The 24,258-nt window shown below is 56.7% G+C and overlaps 4 protein-coding genes across 7 annotated transcripts; 2 read left to right on the top strand and 2 right to left on the bottom strand.

Moving 5' to 3' along the window:
• Positions 1-3,661: 3,661 nt before the first annotated feature.
• Positions 3,662-6,535, bottom strand: LOC103059870 (F-box only protein 2). Its single transcript, XM_088136831.1, has 6 exons — positions 6,338-6,535; positions 5,198-5,447; positions 4,759-4,885; positions 4,452-4,547; positions 4,239-4,374; positions 3,662-4,015 (listed from the first exon to the last, which is right to left on the bottom strand). The coding sequence occupies exons 1-6, from the start codon at positions 6,338-6,340 to the stop codon at positions 3,881-3,883; spliced, it is 747 nt and encodes a 248-aa protein (XP_087992957.1). The 5' UTR covers positions 6,341-6,535; the 3' UTR covers positions 3,662-3,880.
• Positions 6,536-6,673: 138 nt separating this feature from the next.
• Positions 6,674-10,271, top strand: LOC103059618 (F-box only protein 6). Of its 2 annotated transcripts, none has more exons than XM_088136828.1 (6): positions 6,674-6,782; positions 7,639-7,901; positions 8,093-8,219; positions 8,475-8,570; positions 8,810-8,945; positions 9,230-10,271. In XM_088136828.1, the coding sequence occupies exons 2-6, from the start codon at positions 7,643-7,645 to the stop codon at positions 9,374-9,376; spliced, it is 765 nt and encodes a 254-aa protein (XP_087992954.1). In that variant the 5' UTR covers positions 6,674-6,782; positions 7,639-7,642; the 3' UTR covers positions 9,377-10,271. The 2 variants fall into 2 exon arrangements, with proteins under 2 accessions (XP_087992954.1, XP_087992953.1); XM_088136827.1 differs by lacking the exon at positions 6,674-6,782 and adding an exon at positions 7,162-7,429.
• A 339-nt stretch (positions 10,272-10,610) lies between these two features.
• Positions 10,611-15,465, bottom strand: MAD2L2 (mitotic arrest deficient 2 like 2). 2 transcript variants are annotated; one of them, XM_088136830.1, is made up of 9 exons: positions 15,378-15,465; positions 14,997-15,048; positions 14,515-14,633; positions 13,651-13,722; positions 13,339-13,439; positions 12,646-12,740; positions 12,170-12,243; positions 11,545-11,637; positions 10,611-10,801 (listed from the first exon to the last, which is right to left on the bottom strand). In XM_088136830.1, exons 2-9 carry the CDS (start codon positions 15,034-15,036, stop codon positions 10,760-10,762), a joined length of 636 nt encoding a protein of 211 aa, XP_087992956.1. In that variant the 5' UTR covers positions 15,037-15,048; positions 15,378-15,465; the 3' UTR covers positions 10,611-10,759. The 2 variants fall into 2 exon arrangements, with proteins under 2 accessions (XP_087992956.1, XP_087992955.1); XM_088136829.1 differs by having other exon boundaries at positions 13,339-13,514.
• Positions 15,466-15,512: 47 nt separating this feature from the next.
• Positions 15,513-23,979, top strand: DRAXIN (dorsal inhibitory axon guidance protein). Of its 2 annotated transcripts, XM_088136833.1 has the most exons (7): positions 15,513-15,777; positions 16,259-16,422; positions 21,247-21,717; positions 22,193-22,489; positions 22,679-22,762; positions 22,866-22,955; positions 23,061-23,979. In XM_088136833.1, the coding sequence occupies exons 3-7, from the start codon at positions 21,264-21,266 to the stop codon at positions 23,171-23,173; spliced, it is 1,038 nt and encodes a 345-aa protein (XP_087992959.1). In that variant the 5' UTR covers positions 15,513-15,777; positions 16,259-16,422; positions 21,247-21,263; the 3' UTR covers positions 23,174-23,979. The 2 variants fall into 2 exon arrangements, with proteins under 2 accessions (XP_087992959.1, XP_087992960.1); XM_088136834.1 differs by lacking the exon at positions 16,259-16,422.
• Positions 23,980-24,258: the final 279 nt, after the last annotated feature.

A 24,258-nucleotide genomic window follows, 5' to 3' on the forward strand; every position in this document is an offset into this window, starting at 1 on the left:
TGCAGTGCGGAGGGCAGGACCCCGCTTCCGTTGGCGGGTCTCGTCCTCGGAGTAATTCTTTTTCCTCCTGTCGGAAAAGCCGGCCGTTGATCACGGAGTCCCGGCTTTGCTTCCCGAGATGCTTTCATTTGTAACTCACAAAGGGAAACAGCCCTGCCAGGTCACCCACACCACAGGAAACAGCAGACGCACTTTAGCTGTACTATATTGGATTATTTCGCTGGCTGGTGATGGGAAAAGCAAGATTTAATTCCCCCAGCCAGGCTGGGAGAGAAAATCACTTTTCCTTCCCCATTTCCCCCCCCTTCTCTGAAGTCATTTCTCGTCCGTTGCCAGCGGAAGACCATGGCAGACGCCGTGAGCTAAACCCCACAATCTCTGGGTTTTCCTCCCATTCCTAAAACCTTTCCTATTTCTTGAGGTGATCGATTTCTGAGTCTGTGGGACTCAGAAATTTTTAAATTTTTAAAAAGAAGTGGAAAGAGCTGTTGGGGGCCGGGAAGAGGGAACCATTTCCCAAGGCAGGAAAAAGGCTTCCTGTGTTGGTTCACCTGCCATGCCAGGTATAGAAACTCGCTTGGGGAAGAGGGTGCATTATTGGTACGATCTTGAGATTCCCTCTCTCTTTCCGGCCAGAGTAAATTTCTTTTCCCTCCGAGGTACTTTTCGGGAGGTACAAACACATCCCCAAACACGAGAGGCTCTGTTCTTGCCTGGCACAATTCATCATTTAATTTTTGACTCTCACCTAGTTGAGACGCCCCGCTATGAATTGCTTTTCAAACCTTTCGAGGGCAAAGATCCCCCAAACACTGGATCGTCCTGCCAACATTTATGGAAAGATGCCGTGCCCGAAAGGACCAGAACGGTTGCTAAATTTTTGGACGAAGCGCTCAAAAGTAAGGGTGAGCAAATCCCAAATGGGGACGGCTTTCCCTTTGATCAACCCTGCGATATGTCAAGGCCGTGTTTCTGTATTTTTTGCTCTTCTAATGCCAATAAAGGTTTTGAACTGGCAGAAGAAAAGTGCGGGTGCAAAGTTGTAGAGGTAAACTGAGCTCCGCGAGGCGGGAATTGGGGCGATGATGATGACCGGATCCGTTCTTTGTCATTTTTGGACATCGGAAGCCTGCAGGACTCGAGCCCGACCCGCCACCATTCCCAAGAAGCAGGTTTAGGCTGAGCAAAAGCAGAAGGACAAATCCGGTAGCAGAATTGCCGGATCGTGGAAAATGCCAAACCTGAACCGGGAAAATGTTTCTCTCCTTATTCCTGTGAATCGTGCATGGTGTTGAGAGCCCGTTTAGGTCTCCGGGTGCTAAGCCTGGGACTCCCATATTCTGTCTTTTCTAGGAAGGGGGGCTAAGGAAGGATTGGGACCCAGCATGCAATTTTGGGGCTCGAGGAGAATTAACACGCTTTCCCGTTCTGCTAGCGATGGGCTGTTGGACTTTAGGGGCAGTTGAGAACATCATATCCAAGGATGGGCAGACTCAGTTTTCCTGATTTTTCTCCCTTCAGGACTTCGGTGGGGATTGCTTCTTGGTGTAAAAAAATAACTCTTATCCCAGTTTTTGTTGCAGGCTTGCACATCTCAACATGGTGGCCAACCGGGCTGCTCGTTTTGGCCAGGGGTGGCTCTAAAGGGCGCGACAGCCGCAGGAGGGCCGGAGTTTGGGGCGGCCCCGGTCTGGCGCTGAAGAAAAGCAGCCCCCCCGATGCGCTTGGCTCTGGCTGCGTCCCTCCCAGCGGGCGATCTTCTGAGGTCTCTGCTCCCCCCCGCCAGCCAGGCCCGTCTGCCCGCCCGGGGCTGCAGCCTTTCGCCCATCTCCTTTGCCTGCCAGCCCCCCCCGCCCCACTGCCTTGGGCTGGGCACCGGAGCTAGCAGGAGCTGCCGGGTTCCTCCGCCTTCTTCCTCGGGGTAGGGCAGAGCCCCCCAAGATACAGCTAATCTCTGCACGGGAATAATCATTGCAGAGTCCCTCCTCTTGACCCCAAATCTGGCCTTTTCCCTCGCTGGTTTGCTTTTCCCCCTGAAAATGAATTGTGCAGCATTCACTTTCTCAGCGCGAAAGCAGCAACCCTCTGCCGAAGTAGCAGCTGACAAACATTTGGGAGGGCTAGGAAAGTCAGAACGAAAAACGGCAAATGGACAGGGTCCCTTCTCCAAAAGACCAGGCCAGCTGGCAGAGGGGAAGAGGGAGGCTGTCTGCTAAAGGAGGGCAATGGGACAGAAGGAGGGACCGTGGAGAGGATCTCCTCCAGGCCATCTGCCGGAGGTCCCCCTTGATGGCCACGTCCACCTGACCGCTGGGCACGGTTCCCCCGGCCTCGCTTGCTGAAGGCCAGCACTGCACCCAGGGGCCGCCCACTGGCCTATCACGCCGAATAAATATTCAGTGGATGACATCTCCCGAAAGAAATTAAAAACTAAGGAATATGCAAGAACAAGACCATTGCACCAGGGATAGGGCAATAAAGGTGGCCATTCAGAGGCTGATGATAATGAGGAAGATTATTCCATCCCCACTCGCCAGCTAGGAACAAAATATTGGCAAAGCGTACATTAAGCTAAAAACTGCAGCCAACCTCACCTTTGCTCTCAGGACGGCAGACGACGCCGTCCCTTTAAAATCATATTAATGAAAAGAATACCAGTAATAATAATATCTTTCATTACAACCAAAAGGTAGCTGGAAAAAAACATGATAGGAACTTAATGGAACGTTCTGCCTTCAATGGTCTCTGCAAAATTGCAAGGGCAGGTAAGGCCTGCCCTCTGGTGGCCGTTGTATGCATTGCAGGTCAGGAAGCATCAGGAAAAATAATATTAATAAGCAAAATCAGGGGAATAATCCGGGAAAATCCCACCACATTAGGGATGGGGAAAAGGCGAAAAACCCCTTGAAATCAGGAGAAAACTGCGCCTTACAGAGTCTGTGGGAAATTGCACGGGGAAATTGCATTGCAGGTGGTGAAGAGAAATTGCAAGAAAGAATAATATAAGTAACAGGACGAATAGTCCTGCTAATTATAATGATAAAGGCTACCCTGTATTTTGTTCTCATGAACGCTGAAGCCCCGTTATGTGTTTAGCCATTGAAAAGCGCTAAGATTTATGCTAAGGCCACGTTTGCAGCAAGAGGGATCCGGTCTGGCCTGCGACCTCATCGGGGGTTGAGACAGAAAGGCTGCAGCCCTGATTTTGGGTCTCCCTCTTGCCAATGTGGCCACGCAGAGCCTCGCATGCCAGTGGTCAAGCTTCCGACTGATTGTCAGGAAGAGGAAGTCCCCTGGCATCCAGAGAGAGGCCTTCGCAGGATCGTTGGCATCGGAAAAGGATAAATAACGGGAAACGCAACGTACGGTTGTCTTTCACTGCAACTGGGCAGCCTTTTTGAAGTCCCTCGTTTGTTTCAGGAGCATGTACACATTATGGTGCCAAATTAGAGCCAAGGAATAATGCTGATTTTTAAAAGCAGGGCAGGATGTAGGAATCTGGGACCAAATTTAGCATTTGGGGAGGTCTCTTTCCCTCTCTTTCCCCTCCACCTTTGGCCGGCTTCTCCTCCTCGACGGCAACTGCGCTCATGACGTTTTTGAAACTGAGTTTAGGAGACCGTTCTCCACTCGCCCCTCCTGAATCTGGAATGGCAGAAACATTCCCTTCTGATCCCCAGCTTGCCATGGGCCAAGTATACCCGCAGGATTTCTATCCCGAAAAAGCCTGAAAAAGGGAAGGACTCTCTCCATCTTTTTCTCTCTTTAATACGGGGGGGATTTTTTTAAGTGTGCATTTTGGTTTCAGAGCAAGGGTTTCCCGTCGAATAGGTAGCGGGCGGCCTCCGGGAGGGAAGGGGGATCCGCTCGGCGGGCAGCGCTACGGCTCCACGAGCACGGTGCTGGACGCCACGCGTGCTCCGTACCAGCCCTTCCAGAAAACCGTGTCCTGACCCCCATGTTCGAAATGGATGAAGCGAACTCCGGGACCGTACTCGGCGAACGTGTGAGTGATCTTCAAGAAGGGAGAGAAAGGGAAGACGTGGCTCAGAGGGTGCAAAACTCAACCCCTCCATTATTTCTGTCTTTGCATTTTAATGGGCGCTCTCCAAAATGTAGGGGGCCCCCCCCGCTGTTTTTCTCCCACCCTGGTTTGGCAACGGCGGTTGGAAACCAGTCTCGGCCGACTTTGTCCTGTTCTTCCTCTCCTCCTTGGGAGTTTTCTCCCGAGCACCAACCTCGGCCCACTCGCCTTCGTTGTCCTGGGGGACCGCGATGGTTTCGCTTGCAAACTCGGCCACCACGTCTTCGTTAGCGGACAGCAGCTTCACCTTCAGGTTGTAGAGGCAGCCGGCGTCGCAGCGAGCCGCGTACCTGGGGGAGGAAGAGGAGCAGGAGGCAAACGGTGACCTGGGGAGGAAGCAGGAGCTCGGGGACCCCTGGCCACTCACCAGTCTTTCGCCACGATTTTGGGCTGCACGGTGTCCATCAGCTCTTCCCAGTAGCCTTCAGCCCGCAGGTCGATCACTTGGGATTTACTGCACCAGCTGAGAAGAAAAGGGCTGCGTGAAGGGGACGCCCGTCTGGGAAGCGTTCACTTCCAGGCCTGACGTTCTTGCGATGACCAGAAGGACTAGGAGCTTGATTTCAGAATTTAAAGCGGACCGCCTTGGGTTCCATGGCTTTGCTGAGCTCTTGGGACATTGCCACCCCCACCTCCCCCCAAAAGCTGCCCGGGAGACCGAGAAATGGACCTACTCAAAAGATGAGACGAAATAGGTGTGGACTTCATCGCTGGGGAAGTCCTTCCCGAAGTCGCCAGGCAGCTCTTCGACTTTCCAGCCGTCGCCCCCATTTTGCACGTTCTCCCAATACTGGAGACCCTCTACAACCGAGCAGAAAAGCGGGAGCGTCCAACGCCCCTTCCCTCCGGCCCGAATATTTTCAAGCCGGACAGGCAAGAGATTCTCCCGTGTGGACAGAAAGGACCCTCCCTTGTGCACTTGGGGTCTCCCCTGCAGTTGAAATGGCTCCCCTCCGGGCCTTCGGTCCAGGGACCCCGGAAGAGCCTGGCTCTGGGAAAGGGGCCCGGTAGGGGCCTGTTCAGATCCGGGCCCGTGGCCAGGCAGGGGAGAACAGGGCTGCCCTACCCCACCCCGCCAAGGCTGGATCCTCCCAACGCTGCCCGGCTGTTTACCTTCACCGTTGGGATTCCGGATTAAATTCCGCTTCCTCTTATTCAGAAAGTAGAGGGTTTGCCAGCTGTCTGCGCCCTCCGCTTCGGCGTCCTGCCTGGCAAAGCCCTCGGCCTGGCATTTCAGCAGCCAGAGGGCTGCCCCGTCCACCAGGGCCTTCCACTGGGAGCAAACCAGGCGGCACACCAGGACCAGCTGGCTGGCGGGCAGGCTGGCCAGGATCCGCACCAGCAGGGGCTCCGGAAGGGCTTCCTGGGGGGGGGGGCAAAGGGAGGGTGGCCAGAGCCTCAGAGGCAGCAAAGTTAACTCCAATAAAAGCGAATGTGCACAGCTCGGGGCTGGACTGTGGGGTCCCCGGGGTCTCTGGGCTCGGCTGTTTTCCTGCAAACGTTTCGTTACCCGGCTGGACCACGTCTTCAGGGCTACCCAGCCGGGCAACGAAACGTTTGCAGGAAAACAGCCGAGCCCAGAGACCCCGGGGACCCCACAGTCAATTCCTTCCGAGCTTTGCTCTGTTTGCAAACTGAGGTTGGCGAGGGGGTCCATGCCGTGGGCCAATTCCAGACCCCGGGGGGCTGCTGGGTTCATTCGCCGATCGATCGCCCGTCGACAAGCAAGGAAGGGAGAGCCAGTGTCACTTTCCAGCCAACCTGGTTGCTGGTCGGGGATTTGTGTAGAGACTCCAGGTGACTCTTTGGCAAATGAATGAGTCACTCCGTCCCGCTGAAGCTCCTCCAGCCCGACGACCGCCCCTCTCATCCCCCTGGGGCGACACCCCCGCTGCGCCCACTTTCCTCTTGCTCTGCCCGTGCCTCGATTGCTCCTGAACCCGAAAAGCGTCCCCCCCTTCCATCTCAGAGTCTCTTCTTGCGGGATTCCTGACCTTGAAGCCCCCTTTCCTCTCCCCCCCTATCCAGAGAGACCAAGAAACCCCGCGCTTCTTCCAAGGGCTGCCTTGGAGCATCCCCCGCAAGCGCACGCCCCGCTTTCCTGAACCCCGTCCCTGCGGAAGAGACCTGCAGGTCTCCAAAGCTTGCACCGTTGGGGGCGAGGGGTGCACCTGCCTGGGAGAGCGCCGGCCTGGCCGCCGGGGTTTGCAGGCTGCGGAGGGAAGGAGCAGGGGAGTCCGGGGCAGCACTTACCATCGGGGCGCCCCGCGGGCGATGCCAGGGGCTGCAGCGGGCAGGGCGGCGAGTGACACAGCAGCCTTGCGGGGAGCCGGCCGGGCCGAGTGACTCCGCCCCTCCGGCGCTGGGCTGGGCTGGGCTGCGTGTCGCAGGCAAGCAAGTCCAGCGGGACGCCGGCCAGCCCAGGGCAGCGCCTTCGAGGAGGCTGGTGGCTCACGGAGCCCAGGCGGGGCTGGGGGGCCGGTGCGCCCCCGAGGGCGTGAGGGAGCCCCAGGGCGGGGGGGGGGAGACTTGGCAGAAGGGGAGTGGCGGCCCACCTTTCATGGGGGGACAGGTCCATCCCTGCGAGGGCCTTGCCATTATCCACATCCCAGTTTGGTCACAGCCCTGGGATTTCCTTGTGGTCTCCCATCCCCCCTCCTAACCAGGTCGCTCGGCTTAGCCTTCCAGATCAGCCAAGGTGAGCTGGGCTGATCAGAATCGGGGTATCCGCAGGGGGAGGGGGAACTGGGTGTGATGGAGATCCCCTTCATTGGCACTGCTAATTCTCCTCAGGGAAAGGGAAGGGCGCTTTGCACACGCTCAGAAGCGCTCTTTCGGGTGGGCGGTTGGGTAAGCCGGGCGGATTCCCCGTGGCCACGGCTCTTATTGGGGTCTGGTCCTCCTCCTGCCGGTCTCTGCCCCGCCGGGGCAGCATCAGCGAGGAAGAGGGCGGTGGAGCCTCCCGCGGGGCGCGGCAGGGAATCCCGGCTCATTTGCATCCGATGACGCGCCGCCGGGCCACGCCCCCCAGCAGGGAGGTCGCTCGAGTCGCCCCGCCCTTCTTTCTGTAGCTCCTCCTCCTCTTCCCTCCGGGGGCTCCTTTGCAGGCCGCGGCGGACTTAAGCCGCCTTTCCCGGCTAGTTTGCAGCTTCCTAGAAACTGGGTTGGGGGCGGGCCAGGAGGGCGGGAGACACGGCGCAGGAGGGAACCCGGAAGTCCGCGGCTGCGCAGGCGGCGCGCTCCTCTTCCCTTTACTAGCTCCGCGAGCTCCCGGTGGCATTCCGAGTTCGTTTTGCAAGCCGGCGCCCGCCGGGCATCCGCGGCGCTTCTGCGGCGCCCTCGGAGGTAGTGCGCAGGGCTGGTCCCGGGGCCGCGGAAGGGGGGCAGCCGGCAGCCGCCGCCCGGCCCGCCTGGAGGGGAAGGCGAAAGCGAAAGCGAAAGCGGAGGGCAGCTGGGCGGGGGGCGCGGGGGGCGCCTGCGTCCCTGGAAGGGGCTGCGCAGGGCTCGGCGGTCGGCGAGCCGGTCCGCCCGCTGCCCGCTGCGTCTCGTTGCAGGGCGATGGCGAGCCTGGCGGCGCTGCCCGAGGACGCGCTGCTGGCGGTGCTGGTGCGGGTGCCGGCGCGGGACCTGGTGCGCCGCTGCCGGGCGGTGTGCGCGCTCTGGCGGGCGCTGGTGGACTCGCCCGCGCTCTGGCGGCGCAAGTGCCAGCGGGAGGGCCACCGGCCGGAGCCGCCGGGCAGCGCCGTCGCGGACTGGCGGGCCTTCTACTTCCTCTGCAGCCTGCGCAGGAACCTGCTCCGGAACCCCTGCGCCGAAGGTGCGTCCGCCGGGGGCGCCCCTGGCCCTGGGATGGGAGGCCACCCGGAGAGCCCGGCAGGCTGGGCCGATAAAAGAATCCCCGAAAGGGAGCGGGGCAGCCGCTTCCGCCCTCGTGCCCGGCAAAGCTGGCGCATTTGGGGCAGACCCGCCCGGTATTAGGATCCTGCAGCGTTTCCCTTTCGTCCGCAGAAGGCTTCGATCACTGGCTGAAAGAGTCCGACGAAGGCGACCGATGGAAAATCGAGGTGTTTCCCGGGGATCACGGGAGGAACTTTCCGCATCCACACGTCCAGAAATACTTTGTGACTTCTTACGAGTGAGCAGCGGGGCGCGGGGGGCACGGCCTTTTTGCCAGCTGGGGGATCCCTGGCTTTTTAAAGACCGGCCCCAGCTTTCTTCGGCCTTGGGGGAAGGGGCGAGCAACGGTGGGTCCCCCCAGCGCAGCTCCGAAACTCTGAATCCCTCCGCTCTTGCAGCGGGGCTGTCTGTGCCGTTGAGTATGCTCAATCGGCGGGGAGCTCACACTCCACGCGGAGGCCTGTAACCCCTGCGACTTTCTGCCCCCCACCAGCCTTTGCCTCAAGTGCCAGCTCGTCACCTTGAGGGATCACGGCTACTGGAACCAGTTGATGGATGAAGTCAAACCTGATATCGTGGTGAGCGACTGGTGAGTTCCGGGGAGGAATGGTCGAGGAAAGAGTGGGGAGCCAGGAGGGGATGCACTCCAGCGCGCTCAAGCAGCAGGCAGACCCTTGCCCACAACCAAGTTTTGTTTCTTGATCTAAAACAGACCTCTTGCCCTTCCAGGGCACCTAATTGGCACTAACGTACCGATGCCGGAAGGGATATTTTTATTGATCTCCTTTAAGATTTGGCATTCTCTCGCTCGGCCCTGTGCGTCTCCAGGTACGCGGCGCGTTATGACTGCGGCTGCCGGTACCAGATCTGCGTGCAGCTCCTGTCCAGAGATTACATCGTTCTGCACGAGTTTCTGCCCGAAGAGGTCGTGATCGAACAGTGGAGCGACGCAGAATGGCGCGAGGTGAGGAAGCGGGTCGGAGCGCGGGTCTTTCCTGCCCCCAACATGCAGCCCTCGGCATCCGCTTGGGGCCGAAATTACTGCTTAGGAAGTAAAACTTTGCCCTGTCCTAAGTAACGTGCCTGATGTGGTAGTTTCAGAGCAAACCAAAGTTGGACCTGACGGTTTCTAAAATTCTGTCCGTAATTCGAGGAATCGAATTAGTCTGAATCTTGTGACGGGATCTGAATCAGACCAATGCAACTTTTCACCCACCTCTTTCTTTCTCTCGCTTTTCCATTTCTCAGGTTTCGCACACTTTTCACAACTACCCTTCTGGGGTCCGTCACGTCTTATTTAAGCACGGAGGCCAAGACACCCAGTTCTGGGCTGGCTGGTACGGGGTCAGAGTGACCAACAGCAGCATCACGCTGGGCCCCCGAATGGCAGATTGACGGAGAATCGCTGCATCGGGGTGTGTGGCGAAGGAGAGAAGAAAGTCTGTTGTTTCCGACTCTTGCTTTCTTTCACGCAGTTCGTAAGGCTTCCTGCCTGCTTCTCGTGGGGTGGAAAAGATCACTTGGCACCATCAAGTTCAAGGGGAGAACCTGTTTTTCCAGTTGGTAACCACAACCTGGATTCTTATGGTGCTGATTGGTTGGACCCAGTTCCCCACCAGGCACACTGATTGGTTGTGCCTGGATATCAATTATGAACTTTTTCTGCTTATTTTTTTAGGATGTAGCCTTGCAAGGAAGGGGGGAAGGGGGGGCATCCACAGGCTGTTTATGTCCACTGTCCCACGGGTGTGTGCCTTTACATATCTGACCTAGAAACCAACCCAAGCTGAGCGTCTGGCTGTTAAATCAGCGGTCAGCAAGGAATTTGCTGCGTCTTGAATGGTTTTCAAGTAGATTGGGGAACTTTAGAGAGGTGGGTGTGGGTCTTAGGCAGGACAGTTGGAGTAGATGCTCCAGGCATAGTAAACGGGGCTGTCCTGGGGACTTTGTCCTCTCCAGCTGCGCACTTCTGCCATCTTGCCTCTGACTAGTGTGATGGACTACAACTCCCATCATGCCCAGTAGGTGGCTCTGGGGAAGGCTAGACCAGCACACTTGGAAGATGCAAGCTGGTCTTTTGGCTTGCAGGGGAAGGACATGTAGAGAAACCCCTGGCCTGAATTCCAGTCACCTCAAGGAGCCCGGGCAGATCTCCCCAAATGGTTTTCTCCACCTCAGAAAAGTAAATCCGTTGGAGAGACGCCATTGATTGTGAATAATGGTTATTTTTCCTTGCTTTTTCTGCAACGTTGCAATGTCTGGAAAGTTGTATAACTTTGATATTTGATAATAATAGTTAAAAAAAAAAATCTCTGCGTGGCTCCAAATCCCTGCTCTCGGCTTAGCAGCGGGGCCAAAGAGACGTGGAAGAGCACAGCATGAACACGAAGTTTATTTACAGGGGACTCTTCCTCAGTAGTTCTACATTAGCACCTTGGAACACAATGACCGACATTCACTTCAAATAACACGGATGGGGGTTTGCAGCCAGACAGTTACACGCTTGTTTTCATGGCAAAGAAACACGACCCCTGTCCAGGCACAGCTTTGTAACGCCCCCTCCCTCAGGTCCAGCGACTTGAAAAGGACACGGCTTGTGCATCGGCTGAAAAAGTGGGAACGGTCCGGCAGGATTTAAGAGCACTTTCGAGGCACGCCGCAGCCGGGAAGGGGCTGCGCGTGTGTCACCAGCCCAAGCACCAAGGTTGTCACAGCTTGGCAGTGCGTCGCCCGAGACGAGGGTCCGGGCTTCCGAAATCCACTGGGGCTGGCTGGCGCTCAGGTGCCTTTCTGTGCCCGCTCCTCCACGTAGAGCTGCATCTAAAAGGACCCGTTTCCCAACGGGAATCTTGCATTTATCGAGCGCTCGAGACGGGCTCCCTTTGCAAGCAGGATTTGGGTTCTGCTGGGCACGCGGGGCAGAGGCCGGAAGGGTCGAAGCCCGCTTCCCGCCCGCTGGGAAGCTGCCTTGAGGGGACTCCAGCTGCCAAATCCAGGGATCCTTGGGCATTCGGGAGACCGGGGGGAGGTGGAACGGCTCTGCCCTTTTGCTGCCTGGCAGCTGTGCAAACCACAAAGTGCTGGGGGGGGTCAGTGGGCAAAGGAGCTGCCAGCTCCTGGCTGGAGGTGGGCAGGGCCGGAAAAGGGACTTTGCCATCCTGTGGCTGCTGGTTGGGGTTGGAGGCGTTGTGTGGATCCAAAGAATCGCGACGGAGTCAGCAAACTGACCAACCGCCAGTCTGTGGTGCCAATGCAAGCAGGGGGACTGTTGGGGGGCTACGTTGTCAGCCCCCCCACCCCCTTCCAGACAGCAACAGCGCTGGGGGTCCATAGCTTCGACCTGTAGAGCAGCTGCCCCCTAGTGGTCAAAGGGAAGAACTGCAGGCCACCTGCCTGGGATCATGATACACCCTATACACTCTGGGGTATAGAAGGAGCAAGAAGCAAGAGACCTCAGTTGGAGCAAACCTTCAGTGCCTGCTTCTCCAGGTCCATCAAAGCCGACCTGTGGCAGTGCTGCCATCGGGGGGGCCGTGGGTGGGTGGGCGGGTGGGGCTGCTCACCTTCAAAAGGTCCGATGTCATGGTCTTCAGGGGGATCAGCCGTGGGTCCCGCATGTGGACGTCCTGCTCGTCGGCCAGAATCCAGGGGAAGTCCTACAGGTTGGAAAACAAATAGATACGGTTGGTTGTGTGAGTTTAGGAGTCGTTGGTAGGCATTTTCCATACACCCTCCCTGCGGGCAGCGCTGACTGAAAGTCATGGGAGTTGTAGTTCAGCTGCATTTGCAGACCCATACACTTGAAAGTAACCCGTGAGTAAGCAGAGTCGGGTTGAAGAAAGCATATACCTTCTTAACCCTGACTCAGCTTACTCAAGAGTTACCTTCAAAGTACGTAGCGCGTATTGCCCAAAATTGTTGTTGGGCCATACTTCCCATTATTCCAATGTACAATCACGGAATTCCTAAACCTGGTTTGTGCCCTGTATTAAACTATGGTTTGTTGACTCAGCCACAGGAGCCTGGACCTGCAAAGTCATCTGCTAAAAACCATGGTTTACAAACCACCGCGGCCAGCTTTGTTGCTAACCCTGACAAACCCAAGTTGCGTTCTGCCTTGGTGTGGTGCACAGGTCGAGCGACGCACCACTCCTCCTATGCGGGCCTTGTGATTCTGGTACCCCTTACTTTGATCACTTGGATTTTCTCCATGTTGCGCGTGGCCGCTTCGCGGGTGTGAACCAGGATGGTGAAAGTGCAGCCTGCAGGAAACGGAGGCAGATCGTAAGCAGAAGAAGAGCTCTGAGGAATTGCAACTTGGGAGTAAATATATCTTGGTCTCTGCTAAGCTTCTGTCTTACCAGTGAAATGGGGACGTGTGTGTAAAGAGCATCTCTGCACTATTGCAGCTCTGTGGTTCTAAGCGTCCCTAAAAATACTATTTTCCTTTTTCCCCAGAACTGCTGGAAGAAAAATTCATGGGCGAGGCTGCTGTTTAAAGCAAACCGGGACCCCTGGGTTCAGGGCTGGGGTCAGACTTGGGGTTCTCCAAGCTCAGGCTGGAGGGAAAATGTGCGAGCCACGATAAGACCCTCTTCCCATGCCAGCCTGAGACCCCCCTCGCCGCCTGCCAGCTGGAGTGCGTGCCGCGCCAGCTGTCCTACCTGGCGGGTTGTTGTCCAGCACAGCATCGCACACGCTGATCTTCAGAATGAAAGCCCGCAGGAGCTGCTCCACGTGGTTGAGGAGGGAGTCCGAGCTGGGGAGGGAAAAGGTGGGTGAAATGACGTGCATCTGGTTTGGTTGCTAGAAATTCTGCTCTTTTAAGAACGAGCAAGTCATTAGTGGTCGGTAATGATTCGGCTTCAAGATTTGAGACCAGAAAATCCCAAACTGCGTTTGAAAATCCACTCTAGATACTGGCTTCCTGCTCCCTTCATCGGGGGCCATGGAGTGGCTAGACCAGTGTTTCTCAACCTTGGGGACTTCAACTCCCAGAATTCTGCTGGCTGGGGAATTCTGGGAGTTGAAGCCCACACCTCTTCAAGTTGCAGAAGTTGAGAAACTTTGGGCTGGGCTGCTGTAAAATCAGATCTCACAGCAGCTGATTGAAACGGAGCTCCTCCTCTGGGCCTTAAAGGGGATGTTTGTCCATGGGTTTGATTTATTTTATTCATAATTTTATTCTGTCCCTAAAGTAAGCAGCCTGGATCTTTGCTCTCCTCGCATTCTGCAGGACGACCCAGAGATCCTGGCTGAGTTTTTGGAAGGAAAGGCTTCCAATATTTTGGAGTTTGGCTGGTTGGACCAGGGCCGTGCAGCCCAGCGTTTGGGAGGGGGGAAGCAAGGGGCCTCACCTGATTGCCAGTAAGGGTGGCTGCATGATTTCGAAGACAAATCTTTCCACTGGGTGATGCTCCTTATCAAGAATGACCACCACCACCTTTTCCACATCATTCTGCAAAAGATTGGGAAACGAGGACGCTTTCCAGAAGTGTTCTCTCTGGAGAAGAGCTCTGTGAATCCCAAAAGTCTGCATGGAGATACGCCACATTAAACTAGTTCCCATGGATTGGGTTTTCATAGGCTCGCTACGAAAAGAGGCTGGATGAAACGCGAGGGAATTCTCCTGCGGTTCCCCAAAGCGGTCCTGCTCTTTCAAGACTCACCTTCTCTAGTAGAGGTTTGATACAGTGGAGGGTATCCTGGATGTACTGATTGAGTTCGGGGTGGCAGGACATCTGTGTAAGCAAGGCATTTGGTTCAGGTATGCGCAGGAATCAGTTCTGCTTGAGTAACCCTGTTTCTCTCTTTAAAACAAACCTGGCCTTAGTTGATAGGGGGAATGCAAGCGCTCTAATTTATCTTGATTTCAGCCAGAAGCAGACCTAGTTCTTAGAAGGTTCGCTGGAAAGCCGAGCACTGAATTTCCAATTTCAGATCAATTCTTTTCCCCTTCTACCAAACTGCAGTTCTAGACAGTAGATCATCCGATGGATTCCACATTTCAAGGCTCACAGGTGAGCTTTGATCCGACATAAAAGCCGCTGCTAAGTTTGGGAGAAAACCTATTACACATTTAACTGTGCTCTGTGCCTTTTATTTTCACTTCCTTTTTCATTATTTTTTAAATGTGCATGGTGAAACTAAGTTTGGTCGGAGTGGCTTTTTTTAGTCCCTACCTGCCTTTTTTTTTTAAAGCATTCTCCACTTATTTGCATACAATATAAGCCATTTATTTCACCCCAACCTGCTTGCTTTGGCTCCTATTTAAGAATGTCTATTTTGGAGGCCTTTTTAAACACACCCCGGCCTGACCTTTAACATGCTGAAGCTGCCAGCATTAATCAAAGATGGCTTTCTGAAAGTTTTTAGAGTTGATTGGCGCCCTTCAAGCAGAACATTTTGCAAGCATGCATATAAGTAACCAAATAACGCAGTGCAGAAAGGAGAACTGGGGGCTTGGACCTCATCTACCATCTTGTTCTGCCACACGATTTGGAGTCTGCCGACGTGTGCTGAATCTCTCTTACCTGAACAGGTACGTTATATTTTTTCCTCTTCTGAAAAATGCCAGTGGGGTAAACTTCTCGGACGTAGAGAATAAGGTGAATGGCCACTTCCAAAAACTCCGAAAGGACGTCGGCGACCACTAGAACGGAGGAGGAAGGAATTGGCGGATGGGGAAAAAAAGAGGATTTGTTTAAACACTGGAAAACTCAGCTTAAGCTGCACTGGAAGTTGGTCTCCGGGCCGTTCGCGTTAAATTGCCCGTTTAAATTACAAGAGTGCCCCCACTTTGAGGGGTTCGCTTGAGTAAAGCGGAAGCGGTTGGCTGGTTTGGCAAATTGATCTACTGGAAGGACGGAGCATAAATAGGCGGGGGGACTTCTGAGGTCCAGTCTGTGTGGTTTGGATTAAAAGTCAGAGCCTCGGGGACCCAAAGGGAGCTCTGTGGCCTCGAGGGGCCCCGATCCCCAGCTCCACGGGGAGCCCCGCGATCTCCGGGGGGTACCTTGTCCGAAATTGAGGTCCTGGCGCGTGAGCGTGGTCATCCTTGCAGGGCGCTTGGAGATAAAGGAAGAAAAGCATCGCTCAGCGCCCGGAGTCCGGCTGCAGCCCCCTGGGGTGGGGGTGGGGTGGGGGGCTGCCCGGTGCAAGAGCGCTGCGTCCGGAGGAGCCGCGCCGGGAGAAGCAGAAGGCCGCCCCGGGAGCAGCGGGGCGGCTGCCCTTCCCCAAGCGGGCGCCCTCCGCGCCCGGGCTTCCCGCGGGCCGCGCCAGCAGCTGCAGGCGCCCGGGCAGGCGAGCGGCGGGGGCTCCGGAGCAGCCCCCGCGGGGCGGCCGGCCGGGCTTGCGCGGGGCGGAGGCGGGTCTCCCCGAGCCGGGCTGCGCCTACCTTCCCGGGTGCGCGGCGGAGGCTGCTGCGCGCTGATGGCGGCGGAGCGCGGGGAGGCGGAGCGGCTGTTGGACGCGCCCTGCTCGCCCGCCCGCCCACCCCGCCGCCGCCGCCGCCGCCGCCGCGGTCTTAGCGCCCGGCCCGCGGTGGCTCCGCACGGGGAAGGGGCGCCGGCGGCTCGGCGGGCGCCCCCGCCCCTGGCCGGGGATGATGGGGTCCGGAGTGCAGGTGCCCGGAGTTGATGGGCGCAGGAGGAGGAGGAGAAGGGGCGCCGGGTTGGAGGAGCAGCGCCAAGCGGCCCAAGTCAGAGCCGAAGACGCAGCACGATCCCCCCAAGGAGGGACTGAACCCCGGCGGGCGCCTTGTTGGAGACGGCCACGGTGGGGCCTAAGCTAGCGAGGTGAGGTTCCCCTCCCTATTTTCGGGGGGGGGGCTTTTTCCCTGCTCAGCAGCCTCCTCCTGGAGGCTATGGTGGGCCGGCCGGCCCCCTTGCCAGTAAACTCTTCTGAAGCATCCTTTCTTACTTTCGGGAGTTTCCCACAATCCACTGGGGGAAGGACTGGAGGATGGAGGCTGGGGAGGAAGAGAGGGGCTGCGAGGTAGGCAGAAGCGGGGGCGGCAGTTGCCCCCCCCCAGTCGTCCCCTCATCCGGGGAGAGAATAGACCCACTCCTTCCAATCTGCCCTTCCCAATGGTGCCCTTTTCTTCTCCGATTCTGATGCCCGCTGGCGCGATCCCAGTTCTCTTTGTTCCCTTTGTTGAGCGTGGGTCCCGATGGGGGGGAGCGCCGGGCTCTGAGAGCGCCCCTCCCTCTTCGCGATGCCCAGCCATCGCTTCTCTCCCCCTGCCCACTAAAAATAAATAAAACACACCCCTCGCAGCCCAGCGGAGCCTCCTTCGTGCCCTGCCTTGCTCCACTTCTCTTCCTCCAGCCTGCCTCTGCGTCTGCTGCCTCCTGGGGGGGGTCCCAGTGCCAGCCTCCCCGCTCGGAGAAGGCACAGCCCAGCCTCAGCCCAGGATTCTCCACCACGTAGGAGCGTAGTAGGTAAGTCCACCCCGGTCGCTCTGGGTGGTGCGTAAAAAAGGTGCCTGGGGAGGGGGGCAGAGGCAGGGTGCCCTCTAGACCTGACCAACCTTAAATCCCAAACTTTGGGTGAGAAACGTGGAGACCTTGGAAATGTTTTGCTCGTGCCAACGGATCTGGGAAGTGAAGGCTTCCAAAAAGAGAAGCAGGGGAGGGGGGAGAACATAATAAGCAAGGGGTAGATGTCACAGTGGAAAAATGAATCTTCTGCTCCGGGAGGGGGCAAGCGGGGTGAGAAAGGGCTTTGGAGCCCATTAACCGGATTTTCAAAACAGATCCTGTCCCCGCCTTCCCCCTCCCGGCTCCATAAAGGTGAGGTGGGACAATCCTACCTGTGAATATAATCCGGAATCAAAGTGGATTCAAGGGAGACCATCGGGGAGGAAATTAGAAACTTCATTCATAATCATTTCCTTCAATGTTTGTCTGTGCCTGTGAGTTAACCTCGTTTCGTTGGCACCCCTGGTTGGCTTTTAGAAACTCTACTGTAATACAAAGGGAATAAAATCAAACTTTCCCCCCTTTGGCTCAGGGACAAGCCGATTAATCAATAAATCCCCAAATGATGATAATATAATAACTATTATGCTCTTGCACAATGCCATTCATCCCCTCTCCTCCCGGGGGGAATGGAAACAAAAACCCCTTTTCCATCAGCAACTTTTGCCTCCAAGAGATGCATTTGGAGAAGAAAAAAAAAATTGGATTTATGTTTAAAACATCTCCCAAATTGGGGGTCAGAGTTGGAGGGTTGGGGGGGGTGGAAGTGGCCGATAAAATCTATAATGTTATCCCCTTGAGGCTGGGAAAGAGGGTGATAATTGTGGGGGAACAGACCCGTCTCCCTTTTTGTCAAATTCCTTTTAGAGGGTTTTATCTTTTCTTTTGACAAGCTAGCACAATCCCAGCTCTCCCCCCGCTGAGTTAGTTCAATTGCCAATTTTATTCCTCCTTTTGTGACCACGCTGCCTGGTTTTCAGGGGGCTGGTTGGCGTCTGGTTTTTACAAATGTGCAAGTGAGGAGGCTCTGGAGAGAAAAAAGGGCCACCAGGAACCAAATGGCCCTGTCCCCCTCGCATGGATGTTGCCCCCTACTCAAAACCTCACATGATAACTTGTTCTCAAGAGGGGCACGCACTTAGGGGTCACACCTTCCTCTGTGCAAAAAGAGAGAGAGGGTCAGGGTAACAAGGCGTGAACCCCAGATGTGGCTTAATTTGCCACGCAGGAATACCGTGGTTTGCTTTAGGCTCTGCAGAATTTGCAGCCCAGCCGATGGTGGGGTTTTTTCCTGCAAATCTTGGCTGCAGAGATTCTGCGTTTTCTAACAGCGGCCCTATCTGCGTGCTTCCTTAGGAAAATAAAACTGCATCTTTGCAGCTCGCTTACCTGGATCAGGTCCTTAGCCCAGCATGCTAAGAGTTGGGGAGGGGGGGTTGTTGTTTCGGTCAGCTTGGTGGTTTGATGGTTATCGTGAGATTTGCTGCGATATTAATTCAGCCAATTGCTGCCTCCCCATTGGCTGCAGCTAATTTTGCCCTGGAATAAGCCCCACAGTTTTCACTCTGCTTCGGGGCTGACGTTCAGACTTTGCGCATCTCAACCTCCGAAAGAACTTCCAGGCGGTTTGTCCAACTGTCACTGCCGGTGGCTTCATAGATTGGTGTTTTTTTCCAAGCCTCTTCCAGGGTTACCTCCCAGGATATTTAAAGCTGCAATCTGATACTAGCCCTATTTTTTTGAAAATGTGCCCCACTGATGTCCGGAAGGGGGTGCCTTTCATGTTCTTCCCCTTATATACTGTGCTTGGCTGCCTTGGCTGATATTTCAGGAAGCTGAGTGGTGCCAGGCCTGGTTACTGTGTGATTGGGAGGCATGACAACTTCCCCAGGTGGATTGAGAAGTCAAAAAAAATCTCAGAAGAGATGTTGCCTCTGTGGCCAAGAAGAGCCCACCAAGGAGCCCGTGGAGTTAACTGCAGATTTTGTCTAGTTTAAATATCTTTGGAATGGCTCTCAACACACAGAGTGGCAGAGCCCGCTATTTGTCACTAGGGGCTGATGGCAACCTCTCAACTCTGTTGGCAGCCTTGCCCGATCCGAGACATCCCTTGCCAATCTGAGCTTCGCCCTCACCCGATCCAGGCTCCCCCATAGACCCTCCAGGCATCTTCAGAAGAGCTCAGGCCCCGTGGCATTTACCCCGTGGGCATTCAGACAATGCAAGAAAGAGGCTCCGGTGGGTTAAGGAGAGTTGGCACGGGCAGATTTCCTTGCTGGAGTTTGGGTCGGGGTGGGATCCTGTTCTCCGCAGCGCCAAGGAGACCCTTGACTTCTGTTAGGTCACTGAGCTGAGATGCTTCAAAATGTGCCAACGGAGCGACGCGTTGCTGGGCAGAGCGGCCGGATGAATAAATCGAATGAACAGAAACGCAAATGCATTATGCTCGGCTGGAACGCTTCCAAGCTGGCATAAAACCTCGCAGGTATTCTGGCTGGCGGGTCCCGTTTCTCAATCGGCTCTTTTCACCCTGAAAGACGCTCGGCAGCCGTTTACAAAATAAAACCGGTGTGATGCCAAAACCCTGGAGTCTTAAAAGCATAGGAGAGAAGGCAATTGAAGTAGTGTGTGTGTGTGTGTGTAAGGTGGGGGCGTTTGCTTAAGCTGTCCCTGTCTAAAGGCAGGGAGGGTGGGGAAACCGCCCGCGCCACCCTGAACTAATTGAAAAGGGGCACATTTCAGCCGCAAGGGCCCGAGGATTGAAGCTGCTGAATTGAAGCTGGGGGCATTTCGCTAAAATCAATGCAGGAGTTGACCTGGAAAGCAGGCCAGGCCGAGAGATTTAAAAAAAACCTCTTTACAAACCTGAGTCAATACCCCGGAAATAATCAAGAGTAATTGCAAGGAGGGGCACGCCGAAAGCGTCGGCAGGGGGTGCTGCAGGGCGTCTGGGGGCACCGTCCCTGGCAAGGGAAGAGGAGGAGGAGGAGGTGGTCAATTTCCCAAAGCAGTTGCGTCCGTGCCTGCTGCGTCCCGGACGTCTGCCGTTGGAATTTGAGCGAGCAGATGGAGGCTGGCTCAGCGGGGCGGGGGGAAAACTCATTTTGCCCACAATGGGGGCTTCCCCCTTCCCAGTTGCTCACGGCATGGAGGCTGGCAAGGCTGGCTTGGCTTCTTGCCGTCTCGTACATCATCCCGGCCCCTGCCAAGTCCCGCTGATGCGCTCCTGTGCCCACGCGGGCAGGGCCGTCGCTGCCCATTGGCTCAGAAACGTGCCGCCGAGGTCCGTCCAAGGATTGTGGGCTTTTTTCATTTTCTCAGCATCCTTCCTCCTCTGGCAAAGTTGTCTCACAGACGGGGGGGACCGCTCATCCGGACGGTGGCGTGAATGCCGCACCTGTTTTGTGGCTTGGCATGAAGACCAGCTTTTTCTCCAGCTTTTGAAAACCGCCCCCTCTGATCCAGCGTTTTGCAGCTACGCCCTGGAGTTGGCAACGCCAGCTTTGGGGCGCTGACGTTTTTCATCTCTGCTTCTGTTGCTTTTTCCTAGTTCTTTGGCCTTGGAGAGCGGGCGGCATCAAGTCGCTGGTATCTCTTCAGGACTGGCCCTTGAAATGTTTTGGGCAGGGAGGAAAGGGCAATGCCAGGGTTGGAATTTAGACGGCTGATGTTGCTTCGAAAAGGGTTCCTTGTGAAATTATTATGTTTTTACTGTGAAGGAGGACTTAGACCAGTGTTTCTCAACCTTGCGGACTTTAAGATGGGTGGATTTCAACTCCCAGAATTCCCATGCTGGCTGGGGAATTCTGGGAGTTGGAGTCCACCCATCTTAAAGTCCCCAAGATTGAGGAACACACTTAGACATTTCTTTGTGCCCAGCCTGTGGTGGCAGAAGCTTTTGCGTGAAGCAGTAAAACATTGTGCGCGGGCCCCAAGGCGGGGGGGATTTGTAGCTTCCTGCCAGCCTTGAATGTTTGCCATCTGCTCCGGTTCTTGCGTTCTCCCTCCTGAAGTTTTACTCTGGAGGCAGACCAGCTGGTAGGTGGAACCAATCAAGAATGCCAGCCAGTCTTGCCTCCCCCCAGAAGGCCCGCTTTGAGCAACAGCTGGTGCCCGGCGATGTGTCACTCAGTCCTCTGGCGCTGAGGAGGGGGCTGCCTCTCAGAGGGGGACGCCACACTTGATTAATGACCCCATTTGCATCCGACACGCTTCCCGTGGGGCAGCCCTCGCCCATGCTCAGACCCCGCATGGAAGGGGCCTATCTGCGTGGGGAGGGAGGGGGGTTGCATCCCTCGATGCTCGGTGGGAACGGCAAAACGGGGCTCCATTGTTTGGAAATGGAAGACGTGGTCTGAAAGATGGATGGCAGGGCGCCGACTCCCCGAAAGCGTTGCCTGAGACGGCTCCGTCACTGCGCGACCTTCTCAGAAATCAAGTCCACTAGAAAGGTGGCTTTTCCGGAGTTTTCAGCCATCCTGTTGTATCTGTGCTCCAGGAAGGTAGGTGCCGAAGTCTCCACGGCTGCCGTTTGGGAGGCCGTCGGCCAGGGATGGGGTCCGCGGCCTGTTTGAAAGAGAATGGTGGTGCTTTGCGTGCAAAGTCTCCCTGCCGCTTTATCACTTTTCATCTCCATGGAAAGATCAGCTGTGAAGTGGAATTGTCTAGAATAAGGGCTCCTTTAGGTGGGCCGGCGGTCTCCCTCTACCTTCCCCATCGGTGCCCCTCTAGGAAGACCACTCTCCAATCCTGGAGGTTCATAATGTCTTATTTTGCTTGTTGCAGGCGAGGGGGCTGGAAGCATGGCCTGCTCTCCCCTTTGGTTCTTCTCCGTGCTGCTCCTCCGTCCGACGGCCACCAGCGCGCTCAGCTCGGGATCCAGGATGGCCTCCACCTTCCCGGAAGATGACAACAGCTTCCCAGGCCAGGATCCCTGGATGTATTCCCTGGGAGTCGCCCCGTACCGCCACCGGCAGGGGTTGGAGAGCCAGCAGACGGACCACGATGGGGCGCTGTCCGGGTCACCAGGCTCCCGAGAAGTTGGCGGTCCTCAGCTGCCGAGCTGGCCCGGCTTGGAGGGGCCGGAATCGGGCGTGATGGAGCGGCCCGCCGACCTCCGGCAGAAAGATGCCTTCGCGGGGTTCGCTTTCCCGTACCCCCAGCAGGAGAGCCACGCTCCCGCGGCCGAGAGGGGGAAGAAACCGGGCCAGGAGCACCGGCGACACAGCCGTAGGAAGAGGCTGAAGCAGCATCGAGGTAGCCGCCGTGGGGGGCAGAGAAGAGCAGGGCCCCCTGGCTTCCGCTAGAGGAGGGGGAAACAAGGGAGGTGGCGGGAGGGATTTAGAAATCAGCTGTCTAGCCAACATCCCGTATTGGGTTGAGGAAGGGGTACATATGGATGATCTCTGAGATCCCCTTCCAGGCTCTTTTACCGCTTTTTCTGCTGTGGGGCTCAGGCTGCGGCGCCATTGCACTAGGGGCTGACATGAGTCCTCCCCTGAGAGAGGACCTCCAGTATGAGGAGCAGTCTACCTGCCCAGGTCAACTGGACCCCAAAGTTTTTGAGGCGCTTTTGTATCTGGCTCGTTAGCAGCCTCAGAGCCCTCCTAAGGTGCAATTGCACGGCTCTTAGCTTGGTAGAACCTCCGTGGACAGGGGCACTCTTCCAGTGGTTGGCAGAATTGGAAGGTCCCTTGCGAGAGTCCCCGACGACCGTTCTCTCCTCTTTCAGGGAAAGGCTCCAAGCTGAGACCGAGGGCCTTGGTGAAGAAGCCAGGCGCCCTTGTGGACCACCTTCGGCCTCTCCCCGGGGAAGGGGCTTCGGGCGGCTTGGTGCCCACCTCCCTCCCCAGCTCCGCGCCCCAGACGCTGACGGAGGACCCCTTGCCTGTCCGAGCCATCTCCTCTCAGCCCCAGCTCCGTGTCTGGCAGGAGGGCGAGGTGATGCCCACCCTGGACATGGCCCTCTTCGACTGGACAGACTACGAAGACCTCCGGCTGGACATGTGGCCGTCCAGCAGGAAGAAAGGTAACCCCTGTTCATCAAACGACCTTCGGGTGCCCTGGGGAGGAGACCCAGCGGGTTGGGGAAATCCACAGAAGGGGCGGCCGATGGGCCCAATGGTTAGATGGAGCCTCCGTGGTTAGTAAATGTCTACCTGAACCGTTCCCCCCCCCTTCCTCTCGGTTGCCCTCATCCACGCTTTCGTCCTGCCAGAGAAATGGCGGAGTCCGAAAGGGGGCAACGAGACGACCTCCGCCGAAGGGGAGCCATGCGACCATCACCTGGATTGCCTCTCAGGTGGGTGCCGCTTTCCATGAGGACTAGCCTCCTGCTCTGCGAGAGAGCAGCCTTTCCCCACCCGGCTGATTTGCGCATTAAACTGGGTCGTTTCCCCTGGCAGGCAGCTGCTGTGATCTGCGCGAGCACATCTGCAAGTCGCACAACCGTGGGCTGAACAATAAATGCTACGACAACTGCATGTGTGCCGAAGGTACTCGGGGATGCTTCTCGGGGGAGCAGCCCCGGGGGTCGCCTCCTCCTTCTGCGGGGACCCTCTCCCCTAAACGACGCTCAGAGGTTTTCTCTGCCCCGCCAGGTCTCCGCTGTTACGCCAAATTCCACCGGAACCGGAGGGTCATCCGGCGGAAAGGCCGCTGCGTGGAGCCGGAATCTGCAGACGGCGACCGGGGATCGTTCCTTAACGTCTAGAGAGAGACTCCCGGGGGGGCGCTGTTCACTTATCACTTTGCGCGTGGACGTGGCTCGGGGAGGCTGAGTGCTGTAGGCCGAGCTGGGGTGACGCGGATGTGCAACTGGGGCCGTGGGGGGCAACTTTCTGAAATAAACTGAGAAATCGGGCGTGTCTTCCCAAGCTGGGAGGGGGCCCGCTGTGTCTCTTTGCGAGTCACCGCTCTGGGGGCATCGCCTTCCCTGCCCGGGGAGAGGCGGGAGGCTGCGCGCAGAGCCAAGAGGGGCGGGACTTGCCAGAGGAGATGCGGGCTCAGCGGCGACTCATCCAGAGATGCAGCAGGCCCCCTCTCGTGGCCAAGTATGTCTTGGGACGATATGGAAGGCTGTAAAAGGCTGGTTTAGCCTCCCAAATGGAGGGAATTTATATATTCTTGAAAGGCCTTCCCCCCACACACAGTCACCGGCCACTATTTGCCCGCTGTCGTGCTTAGCTGCGTAAAGAACCATCAGGTCTAGAAACTTGACTCGCAGCACATGCGTGAAGGATCCCCCCCCCCCCGGTTATTTCTGGGTGTCCCCTTGCTGGGTTTGTCTTTGTCCACCTTCCTTTGGGGAACTCCCGGTCGAGGCTGATTTGGTTCTGGCCGGCTGGCAGCAGCCGATTCATCCGGTCGGCTCCTTCGATTCTCAGTTTTTTGACTCGATTCGAGGAAACCCTTTCAGTGGGGGAGGGGGAGGGAAATTCCTTTGAGGAAGGAAGGGGAGCCTGGGGATCCCCAGCTTGCATGTTCCAGTTTCAGCGAGATGTAAATAAATGGTTATGCTTCTCACAAGATCACCTCTGGGCCTCCTTTCCTGCGCGGGCGGGTTTAAAACAGACCTCGAAAAACTCGTCTCGGCTTTTTCCCGTCCAGTCCCCGGGGCTCCGGGCTCATTGGGACCACCTTGACCTTACCTCCTCTGCACCCAGGAAAGTGCACCGTTGCTGCGCCTTGGGGTGGGGGGAGCCGCGGATTCTTCCTCGCCCTGCCCCTTCCTCCAAAGGAAAGCCTCCGGGGTGCGGCGGGGGTCTCCTTCCAAGCCTCCCCTGCCTATAGATCAAC

Source organism: Python bivittatus, unplaced genomic scaffold, assembly GCF_059951505.1.
Source record: "Python bivittatus isolate LINGU-HERP-01145 unplaced genomic scaffold, Pbiv_v1 ctg000090_np1212, whole genome shotgun sequence".
Taxonomy (NCBI): domain Eukaryota; kingdom Metazoa; phylum Chordata; class Lepidosauria; order Squamata; family Pythonidae; genus Python; species Python bivittatus.